Source organism: Oncorhynchus keta, chromosome 13 (assembly GCF_023373465.1).
Source record: "Oncorhynchus keta strain PuntledgeMale-10-30-2019 chromosome 13, Oket_V2, whole genome shotgun sequence".
NCBI lineage: Eukaryota > Metazoa > Chordata > Actinopteri > Salmoniformes > Salmonidae > Oncorhynchus > Oncorhynchus keta.
Window position 1 is genome coordinate 47,023,711 of NC_068433.1, and position 12,120 is coordinate 47,035,830.

General features: G+C 41.0%; 1 protein-coding gene across 1 annotated transcript; it reads right to left on the reverse strand.

Annotated features, from left to right (window-relative positions):
- Positions 1–1,045: 1,045 nt before the first annotated feature.
- LOC118392459 (fibroblast growth factor 4B-like) lies at positions 1,046–9,473 on the reverse strand. The gene is made up of 3 exons (XM_035784467.2): positions 8,447–9,473; positions 7,834–7,937; positions 1,046–5,447 (listed from the first exon to the last, which is right to left on the reverse strand). Exons 1-3 carry the CDS (start codon positions 8,784–8,786, stop codon positions 5,268–5,270), a joined length of 624 nt encoding a protein of 207 aa, XP_035640360.1. The 5' UTR covers positions 8,787–9,473; the 3' UTR covers positions 1,046–5,267.
- Between the last annotated feature and the right edge of the window lie 2,647 nt (positions 9,474–12,120).

A 12,120-nucleotide genomic window follows, 5' to 3' on the forward strand; every position in this document is an offset into this window, starting at 1 on the left:
TTAAATCTATCCACGATTGTGCACCTCAATACCTTAGACATGCTTTTATGTTTGGTCCCTCAGGTCCAATGGCACTGGCCTTTTAACTATCCCAAAGCCAAGGACCAAGAAGCATGGAGAGGCATTCCAGACAACCTGAGTGGTGGTAAAACTGTGGACATATTTAAAAGAGATCTTAAAACACATATTTTTAGCTTTGCGTTTCCTTGGGGTCCTTTTTTGTTGTTCAGTTTGTGTCATTCTTTAGTTTTTTTAAATCTTATCTTATGCTGTATTTCTATCTAACGTTTTCTATTTCATTATAAAAACATAAATCCATGCGTGAATATGACTAATTAAGCTCCAAATTAACATTACACTGTGTGTATATGTGATGATGAGTGGCCCCCTTAAATAAAGTATGGTTGTTGGTGCCGACTGTCCATCACAAACAATTCCACCATTACAGAGTTTGACCAGCAGAGGGAACCACAAGGTAATTTATTTTCGCAATATGGACAGCACAGGGGCCAAATAAAAATAAAATGACCAGTCATAACTATCTCATTTCATATATGTGGCCTATTGCCCTTTCAAATTAATTTTATTATTCTGTTTCTATGTTTTATGTACTTGGTCTTGTTAAGCACCTGACTAAATGAAATCCCCTTGGTGGGACAATAAAGTTGATCTAATCTAATCTTCAGACGTGATGATTTCATGTTAGACACTTGTCAAAGCAAGAACTACTGCAGATGTGCCTTTGTTGTTGGTGCTTCAACATAAGAAGTGTCAACATTCTATAAGGGGGTTCAGGGGTCACATTTTTGCAGAGCAGTGCCCTTGAACCTTAAAATAGTAGATCACCTTAAGTATTGCAATAGGCTGCAGACGGCACAGTGCACTGGTCAGTGTGCATTACACACTATATGTTTGGTAATTCACTCATCTTTGTGAGTGAGGTGCTAGGAGGAAATCAAGTTGTGTACAAGTGTACATGATTCTCTGTCACATTTAACAAACCCATACAGCCACGGGCTCAATGAGAAACCAAGAGAACAACAAGTATAAAACAAACGTTTATTGGTATCTCAGGAATACAGTAGAATGCTGTGCACAGCACATACGTACAAAAATAAAAGGAAAAACATTTTCAATATATTAGTATTCTTACGTACCCTTGACAGTTTTTCAGAAATAAATGATTGCAGAAGTCTACTATTTTACAATCGTCATAAGAAATTAAAACTAAGGCAGAAGGTGAGGTATATGTTAACAGAGAGAAGGGGCATAGGTGGAAGCTCACTCCCCTTAGTGCAGGGGTACAAAACCAAGAGAAAGAAGGTTTTCCCAAAACACACAAGGGAAACACATGCAGACACACTCCCAATCAAGCATGATAACAGGATGTCTTCTCTGCTGAACTTCATTGACACATTTCACAAATCATTTTCAAAAAGAACTAGAATTTATTGTGGTCGTATGTTTTGGTCAAGTCTGATAGGGAACAGAATATGAACCTGTAATCTTTAGGCTTCCAGCTTTTCGTTGCCTCACTATCCCGTTACCATGCTCAGACATAGGAAAGACACCATTTTCTAAGCTACTTTGAAGGTAGCAAACCTTCACTTTCCACAAGCAGCACTACTTTCAATATTTTCAAGATCTCTGATAAGGTGCACCTTTGACATCTTGTTGACTTTGAGGGAGGGTGTGCAAGACTCTCTCTCACACACACACACACACTTCACACACACACTTCACACCCTGGTATGTTGACATGAGGATTAAGCTGTTCAAATGAACTCACATTGAACTTATTTAAAAGATATTTGACTCACTTTTATCAGAACAATGTATCTGATTAATTTTTCCATTTGTACATTTACCAATGTCAATAACTATCCCAGAATGTTTTCATGTAATACCACATGCAGTCACAGCGGCAATACGTCTTAAGTCTGATCTCTGAGACCACTCTTTAACCAATAGACAAACAACAGGATTTACTTCCAGTACATATATTCTCATTACAACAAGTTATGAAAAGGAGATTTGATCCAGGCCACTATACCATGTGACAGATTCATTGTATGCCCATAACAATCCAGCCTAAAAAAAGTAAATTCCTGTTGCACACCACTAGTAAGTGTACAGGTAGGTGCTGCCCTTTAGAGAAAGCTTCCATCACTCCTGAAAATAACCTCAACGGACTCTTGTAAACTGTGGAAATTGTTTAACATTTACTCTGCAATATGAAACTCCCTTGCAATACTCCAATGTGCCACTAAAATCTTTAAATAACCGTTCCAAGACCTCTCTGTAAAGACTGTGAAAGTGTAAGGGAAGGGTTGTTTTAGATAGGATTGGAAGCTCTTGTCCACAGTCTTTTGACATCAGAGCCTTGATTCTCAGGCAGAGCCAGGTGATTCCTGAAGAGCAGTTGGTTGGTTGACGTCACAGTGGCCCACAAGGCCTGCTGTAGAGACAGAGAACTGGGAGGATAGAGACTTGCAGTGACTTTGCTCTTTGTCTCAAGTACTGCATCAAGTCTGCAGAGGTCCCCTCCCTGGAAGTATTTGGATGTAGGCTACGCACAAGTGTGTGAGGGAAGGGGTGTGAGAGGAGCAAAAATGAAATCTGCATTCACAATAATGCAGTGCAGAGACGCATCAAACCAAGTGTTTGAACTTCGGCAAGAGAAATTAAAGACGTAACTCAAATAACTGTAGATTTCAGACACATGCATTCTCAGACAGGCAATCAGATATGAAAAGTGACAATGACAGTTTTTTTTTTTGAAGCTACAGTCTATGATTCGAAAAACAAAACGCTGCCTAGCCACTAGTTTTTATAGTTTTAACCTATTTTTAACCCACAGTATTTGTTTACAATTACATTGTTCACAAACAGTGGAATAAACCAAGCTTATATTTTGGGTTCTGATGGGGTAAGACTGTTTAACTAAGGTCTTGAGGCATTTCTAAGTTATATTCGTTAAGAATAAATGGCTATAAAGGCTCATTACATTACACTTAAAGTCCAAAAATGGATGCACCAATCACAGACTGTAGCTTTAAAGCCACGCATATAAGAGCAATTAAGGACAAGATGGAAGTCTTGGAGGCCACTGATGGTCTTTCTATGGAGACCATTCAAACAGTGCATAAGGAATTCCATAAATAAATAATCATCCCAGCACAGCCCTGTATGTGCCTTTAAAACCAATCAACTGGCTTTACATCAAATTCATTGCAAATTAATCAAATCGAGAGATAACACTATCAAATAGAGACAAACATTGATTTGATGGGAGTGGGGGTGAAAGGAGGGGGGTGACTCAAATAGCAGACCCCCCTGGACACAGAGTCAGGGTCAACACTGGTCCATGACTCGGACTGTGAACTAAAAAAGGACTAAAGCAGGAGAAGAAAGCTCCTGGGTTACTGCTGGAATCCCAAGGTCCCTCCAGCCCCATGAGGTTTTCACAGGGGTATCTGAAGACCGGGGTGGTACTGGTTAAAGGGGAGTATGTGGGGAGCAGCCAGTCCTCCTGGATGAGACACATTCTTGCAGGGATTCAACAAACAGCGACAGCAGGCCGCATCCCATAAGTCTTTCCTAGGTTAAAATAGTCCTGCTCCTCCTCGGCTCCACCAAAGAGAACATTCCCAGAGGGTGACTTGGGGTGGGCAGAGTGAGAAGCCTCAGTTTTCAAGTAACCAGCAGCAGATGAAAGAACACTATTAACTATGAGGCACTGCACTGTCCTTCAGTCCAGTGCTACACATTGACTCCAGGAACTGAGCCTCCCGTAATTACATTTAAAACCATCAAACTACCGCTTCCAACAACTTTCTGCCACTGCAGTGCTGCTGCAAAGCACACTGATCTGGGAGGGGTCTATGGGATTTCACCAAACACACTAAACAACTAAATAAATAATCATGTATGGGAACGATTCTCAACAACAAAAAAGACATCAGGCACCATCATGGATGGTCACTGTGCAACCTGAACTACGCAACTTGTTCCTGGTTCTTTTTTCTGATTCACATTTGTCAATATTTACATCATTTTTCATTGGTTTAATAGACATCTTTATGTATGGCGATGCACAAAAGCTTGCAATTTTACATTTCACACACTCACCCAAAGCCAAACGCTAAAGCTTTTGGGCATTTCAGCAGTGTACTAGTTTGTGAGCAGATACATGTTTTATTGTGCGTTCTTATGCCAGTCCCCTTTTCAGTTCATTTCAAGCCATGATGCAAATGAGCTCTGAGACAAAGGAGGTTTGAATCCAGTCAGTAACACATAACTGCCCCACCGTGTTTAAATGACCTTGTGGAGAGACTAGAGTCTCACATGGCGGTTAAACTTCTACTGTGGGTGGGCAACTGAGTTTCTCTACCTCCCCACACTCATGGCTGAGTTCTCCTCTAGTCTTCTCTCTGTGTACCAGAGTGTATATTACTTAATCAATCTAATTACAGAAAAAGAAAATAAACCAGAGATAGACCTGCCCCCCTGAGGCCCTCCTCGGAGTGTCAGCCCTATTTCTGACTACAGCGGGTGTCTCTTACATGCAAGTTTAAGAGGGCCACAAGTGGGAACACCAAGGCACCTTCACATCGTTCAGCAAGGGAAGTGCATTTAAGTAGTCTCGTTCTCAATCCCCCTTTTTGCTAAATAATAGCAATCTTGAACACAGGGGAGTGAACCAGCAAGTGCTCAAAGGTCTCAGAGAAAGGATAGACTAAACAGGTATTACTTTGAGCATACAGTAACTCCATGCATCTCTTTATCCAGTCAAGTGGTTCTTTGAGGTAATAAAAAGTATCCATTTCACTCCTAAAAGCTAAGGATATTAGTCATCCACCCCAAAGACAGGGTGAAGCTGCCCCAGTATCTATGAGTTAGAGAACGCCCAGGAAGCTCAGATTCAAGCTCCCATTCGACAGCTATGCAAGCGTTATAATGTAAAAAATCTGTTTGTTTTGGAGTTTGGCTAAGCAACTATCTTGATTTACTCCCGTTACGACCGGTATGTACTTCCAGAACAGGTGTAAATACACTCCTCAATCGATAATGATAAGCAGCAAATAATGGCATATACATAAGTTCTAATACAAAGGTAGCTATCCAAATATACATATATAAAGATAATAAATACTTATTTAGTTTTTTGCAATCCTTTTGTAATGGTATATATTTATATTGTATAATTCTATATTACCTTGGAGAACCTCCACATGTGCAAATTAGTGAGTTATTGCCAGCTTTGATCATGATAATCGGGGGAGGAAGTGTGTGACAGTCATGGCGGTGGTGGCCTTGTTGCCTCTCTTTGCGCGGCCATGTTTGCTGAGGGCGATGTAGGAGCCCTTGTAAACCGAAGACTCATAGGCATTGTAGTTGTTTGGCAGCAAGGTCTCCTTGAACTTGCACTCATCCCGGAAGAATTTCTAAAAATGGCAAATGGAGAGACAAGGTCAACAAAAAAGGTTTTAGCATAAAAACATTTGGAAAAAAAATGCCTGGAATTTCAGCCTGTTAAGGTGGGATGGAGTTTTTGGCCCACAGCATGACATCATAATTTGATCTGGTTATTCTGACCAATGACTGGTCATCTTTTATTTGCATATGTATCCTCCTACTGTGAAGGGGTAAGCGGGTTAGGCTTTATAGTCTAGACGATTCTATCCACCTATCGGGGTTGTATATGTAAATATATGTACATTTCTATCAACCCGCATACATGATCAGACATAATTTCAATGGCAAAAGGAGGTGCAGTGAAATAAATTATAAAAATAAAATTGGAGTTATTTTCCATGAAATAGACATACAGTGAGGATTAAAAATGTTATTTAAAAAGACTGCATGCTTGCTTTAAATGACCACTTCAAACTTCTAAAACCACATGCTCTAAATTTCTGTTGTAATGCAGTCATTCATATTCAATCATTTCCAAGTTCTATAGTAATCATTTTTTAGATAATTTTTCATGATTCAAGTATTGGGTTTTCTGCCGATCTAACATAAACATACAGACAATAATCAATTTCAAGAGTAATCCAAATACAGAGGAAACAGAGGACTGGACTAAACGTGGTTAAAAAGAGTTCTGACACTCCTTGTTCATTGCCTGCTGATTTACAGTGTCTTGTCAAGCTGAACACATTAAATACATTTCAGCAAGTTGTAGATCTCCTCCATGGCAATAGATGTGGATGTTTACTGCAGCTAAACACAACTCTGTTCAGTCCCAGTTTATCAACCCAGAGTCCCAACATCGCGAGACTTCCGAAAACACTTGAGAAGTCAATGAGGGAAGTGAAAAAATGATTCCTTAGTTGTTAATTTTCTCGAAATCTAAAAGGCACAACCTAGATTGACACTTACATGTTTTAATTTTCGTCAAAACAACTTTATATCAAAGGAGTGCCTTTGATTAGTGGCCTGCACATGCGCAGTTCGGCGCCAAACGACCATTGTACCGATGACGCGTTTCTGCGCATGACTTTAGCTAGCCAACGTTGCCATGACATCACCTACAAGCGAGATAGGGGATTTCTATTGGAGATGCAGTTTCTACATACTGTACAACTTCAAATAATATCCAGAGCGGTTTATTTGCTTCAGTCACCAAACGCAACTGGCGCTTACATTATAACACTTGCAGATCTGTCTAATGGGAGTTTGAATTGGAGGCTTCCATTTGAGCAAGGCATCTATTGCTCAATAACATGTTGAAAAGACTACCGCACTTTGTGACCAGTATGACCAGTATAAACATTTTAATAACACATCCACTGCAGATCAGACTTGCAATGACTAGGCTCCCTATCACACACCGCAATTTCAGCTTCAGCATCATTCTCTCACTCTTTGTATCCACTGTAATTGAGGCGACCATGTCAACCCACACTGCAGTCTCATCCATGGCAATAATGTTGCTCTCCTGTACCTTATTGCGCAATCTTTACCATATGCGCTGAAGTTCACGTGTAAACAATGCATTTAGACCCATCGTTTATTCGAAACAGGCGTTTATTTGCTGAAATGTGTGACGATGCCCGGCTATTAAAAGAAACAGGCGGCTATTCGAGACTGCATTTTATTGAAGTTTTATTGTATCTTCATACTAAAACATCTTTGACTGCAAGCCAAAAGCAGGGTGCAGTTTTATAGGCTAAAATGTCAGAGCCAAATGTTTGCCAATTCAGACCAATTTACAGCAGTACGCTAACACGTAGACGTCCAATATGGTGCAATATTTTAATTCAACATTGGCCCATAAAATCAATCTTAATATAATCAATGCTAAAGCACCTTCTCTTTAGATTAGTATTCCTACCTTGAACATTGATTGATTCCTTCAATAAATAGCTTCAGACATTCAACTCCCAGAAAAGCAATCAGATGATTGATACACTATTAGGCTAGAGTTAACTCACGAGTTCAATAGGCATCGTTTATATCGTCTTATTCAACAGATCATATTTCAATTATAATTAAATGTGTGTTATCCTTTACAAACACCCTTTCCATTATGCTACACAAGCTACAGAAAGACCACACTGAAACAAGCTATAACCTGGGAAATTGGAAATTATGAATAATTTACAATGGAATCATTCCGTGCGCTCCCATCAGTGAGGTAATATTTGATTCACAGAGAACAAAATAATGCAAAGGGTCTACTTAACAAAACAAATTCTTAAAAATATATAATTAGTAATAACATATGAACAAAGAAGTTAGCTAATCTCAAACACATTGCGTTTTTCTCCATCTCTCTTATCTCTCATGCCAGCAAAAGAGGGAAATACAATAGCGCACACCTACCGTTCCATACAACCTTCCTCTGCTGTTCATTGCGACAAACAGCTCACTTCTCACCCCATACATACTTATCACTCCTCTCTCCACCGCAGAGATCTCTATTAGACCTAGTCAAACAAAGCAGGGTGTTATACAGAGGAACCTTGTCAAATTGACAGTGTATCAATGCGTTTGATTACGGTAGAACAAAGACTTGCATGATGCCGCGGTGGGTGTAACCTTGTAGGTGGCTACTGTGCATGCACCGTCTTTGTTCTGGATCATTTGGGGAGCAATGCTGTTAATTTCCTATTGCCCAAATGAATATCTATCATAACTGCACTTTCTGACGTGCAAGGCAATCCTTTTCTGGGCCACAGAAGGAGCCAGTGTAAAAATAAGTTGGCGTCTATATTGGTCCAAGCATTCATGTCATGTTTTGGCCTGGGAAGATATTTAGCACTGAATGATACAATGTTTTTTAATAGATTTGTCTTTGCTTTGAGAGACATTCAATGTTGTCGACCCCAATGATTAAATATCATGCAAGACCGACAAGGAGCTCTCAAGTCGCCTTTACTTGGGACCGCTCATATTATATGTTCTCTATGGAATTACATTTCAGGATGCGACTCACTGTACTGGTTCTCATTATGTACACCGTTTATCCTGCCGTCAGGGAGGATCTGCAGGTGAAATCCAATGCCCACGTTGCAGTAAAGTCGCCGCACTCTCTTGATGCCCATCAAATAGTCACTCTCCCAGTTCATGTCCGATTTCGCCCCAGAGATTCCCAGAACAGAGCGGGAAAAGAGGGTCTCCCACCTTTGCTCCAATAAAGTTGCATTAGTCCTGCTTGGAATCGGATATGATGACACAATCCCCAATAGAGACCCCAAGAGAACAATTGCAGTCAACGTCGAGTGCGTGCTGGCCTCGTTGCACATACCGATGAAGAACCTTTGCGCAATGGCCATCCAGTTTACCTTCGGGGCACGTGGTCAAAGTTAATGGCCCTAAAAATACCTGTCTTCTTGCTTTTCTTCCTTCGGCATGGTGGTAAAGGCTTATTTTTGGAAGGCAGATAAGGTCTTCTGGCATGAAATGACAGCCCGAAAGAGGAGTAGAAAAGGGAGAGAGCGTGACAGAGCTTGAGGTGGTGGTGATGATCATCTTTTGCAGCTCCGCGCCACTCTCGATAGGCAACGCTGGCGCCTCTCTCGATAGGCAACGCTGGCTGTGGAGAATACCACTCACCAAAAACCTATGTCACATTGCCAGGCACTCGTATCCTTATATGACATCACTCTGACTTCATTGCTGCCCGTCAAAGTGAGGGAGGGGAGAGAGAGAGGAAGAAAAAGTTGCAACCCAGCAAGTGTATGCAGCAAGCGCTGAGCTGCAAGTCTGATGAGAGTATGTGCAGCCGCTGTCACCTCACATGTGAGATGGGGCAGGGGGAGAGGAGTTTCATTGGGTAGAGTTGAGCAATCATGGGATGCGATGGGGTACTTTGGCCGAGCCCAAATTGGGAAGCTGGTCATATGTCTGACAGGCTGCTTCCTTATTTAGAATGAAGGTGTAAAAACAGTCCAGTAGTCACCGGAGAGCAATGGCAATCCTGTCCGCCACTTCCTTCGCTGTTTGTTCAGGAAGTTTACACAACAACATATTTCGGAATTCCTGGAAAGATTTCTGTGTATTAATAGAGAGAATGCACAAATTAAAAAAGGAAAACCAATATTAACCTGTCACAGGAATGTGAGTGATCTTTCCGTCAACGGGTTCCTTAACCCCCCAACCTTCAGGAAAACGCGGTGTTATTGTCATCCTTGAACAGACTACATAACGCATACGCCGCGGGGAATGCCTATACGTCAGAGAGTACCATGATACGTGGTTCCCCAGGTGCTTACGGTGCCAAGGAGCACAAGTCAAGTCATACCTTGGCAACCACAAAGAGGGGCGCTGTTGCTGATACACAAACAACAGTTTTATGAAATCATTGCCTTGCTTTGGTAAAATTCTCAATTTGAAAAGACAAAGCACTTTGTCTGCTACATCACATTTTTTATATCTATACATTTCTTAAAATCAGAGTGTAGGCCAGTTTCCATGATAAATAACATGTTAGCCTTTAACATTGTATTAACATGTTATTACATAGCAAAGATTGCATTGCAAATATGACTGGGAATAGGAATGGAGTTGCAGCCTGATTTTTGTACTTCCAGAAGTGGATATTCTTCCATTTGTGTAAAATCATAAACCACTCCATTACTATACAATAAGCAATGACTGTTGTAAATGTTTTCACTTCCAAAAATTATTTCTATAGAAATTCTAATTGGGACAGTTATATTTTGGGACAGCAATATTTTTCACAATTATACAGTTTAAGTGATCTACAGTTCAAGTGAAAGGGGAACAGTAGAATAGACAAGCATGGCAGAGAGGCCAAAAAACAGTTAGAGGTCAACAAACCGTTACAGAAGCCAACAAACCGTTACAGAGGCCAACAAACCATTACAGAGGCCGACAAAAGCGTTACAGAGTCCAACAAACAGTTACAGAGGCCAACAAACCATTACAGAGGCCAACAAACCATTACAGAGGCCGACAAAAGCGTTACAGAGTCCAACAAACAGTTACAGAGGCTAACAAACAGTTACAGAGGCCAACAAACAGTTACAGAGGCTAACAAACAGTTACAGAGGCTAACAAAACAGTTACAGAGGCCAATAAACCGTTAGAGTCCAACAAACCGTTACAGAGGCCAACAAACCATTACAGAGGCCAACAAACAGTTACAGAGACTAATGAACAGTTACAGAGGCTAATAAACAGTTACAGAGGCTAATAAACAGTTACAGAGGCTAATAATCAGATACAGAAGCCAACAAACAGTTACAGAGACCAATAAACAGTTACAGAGACTAATAAACAGTTACAGAGGACAACAAACAGTTACAGAGACTAATAAACAGTTACAGAGGACAACAAACAGTTACAGAGACTAATAAACAGTTACAGAGACTAATAAACAGTTACAGAGGACAACAAACAGTTACAGAGACTAATAAACAGTTACAGAGGCCGACAAACCGTTACAGAGGCCAACAGTCAGTTACAGAGGCCAACAGTCAGTTACAGAGGCCAACAGTCAGTTACAGAGGCCAACAGTCAGTTACAGAGGCCAACAAACAGTTACAGAGGCCAACAAGCCGTTACAGAGGCCAACAAGCCGTTACAGAGGCCAACAACCCATTACAGAGGCCAACAAACCGTTACAGAGACCAACAAACAGTTACAGAGGCCAACAAACAGTTACAGATGCCAACAAACAGTTAGAGAGTCCAACAAACAGTTAGAGAGTGCAACAAACAGTTAGAGAGGCCAACAAACAGTTACAGAGGCCAACAAACAGTTACAGAGGCCAACAAACAGTTAGAGACCAACAAACAGTTACAGAGGCCGACAAGCCGTTACAGAGGCCAACAAGCCATTACAGAGGCCAACAAACCGTTACAGAGACCAACAAACAGTTACAGAGGCCAACAAACAGTTACAGATGCCAACAAACAGTTAGAGAGTCCAACAAACAGTTAGAGAGTGCAACAAACAGTTAGAGAGGCCAACAAACAGTTACAGAGGCCAACAAACAGTTACAGAGGCCAACAAACAGTTAGAGACCAACAAACAGTTACAGAGGCCGACAAACAGTTACAGAGGTCAACAAACAGTTACAGAGGCTGACAAACCGTTAGAGGACGACAAACCGTTACAGAGGCCGACAAACAGTTACAGAGGCCAACAATATTTTTCACAATTATACAGTTTAAGTGATCTACAGTTCAAGTGAAAGGGGAACAGTAGAATACACAAGCATGGCAGAGAGGCCAAAAAACAGTTAGAGGCCAACAAACCGTTACAGAGGCCAACAAACCGTTACAGAGGCCAACAAACCATTACAGAGGACAATAAACAGTTACAGAGGCCAACAAACAGTTACAGAGGACAATAAACAGTTACAGAGCCCAACAAACAGTTACAGAGCCCGGTAAACAATTACAGAGGTCAACAAACAGTTACAGAGGCCAGTAAACAGTTACAGAGGCCGACAAACAGTTACAGAGGACAATAAACAGTTACAGAGCCCAACAAACAGTTACAGAGCCCGGTAAACAATTACAGAGGTCAACAAACAGTTACAGAGGACAATAAACAGTTACAGAGCCCAACAAACAGTTACAGAGCCCGGTAAACAATTACAGAGGCCAGTAAACAGTTACAGAGGCCGACAAACAGTTA

Bases quoted from the DNA above. Each gene is read 5' to 3' on its own strand.
- LOC118392459 (XM_035784467.2), bottom strand. From the start codon at position 8,786: ATGGCCATTGCGCAAAGGTTCTTCATCGGTATGTGCAACGAGGCCAGC. The intron at 7,938-8,446 runs GTGAGTCGCATC...TTGTTTGACTAG, and splicing joins ACATAATGAGAACCAGTACA to GTCTAATAGAGATCTCTGCG. The intron at 5,448-7,833 runs GTAGGTGTGCGC...TGCCATTTTTAG, and splicing joins GAGGAAGGTTGTATGGAACG to AAATTCTTCCGGGATGAGTG.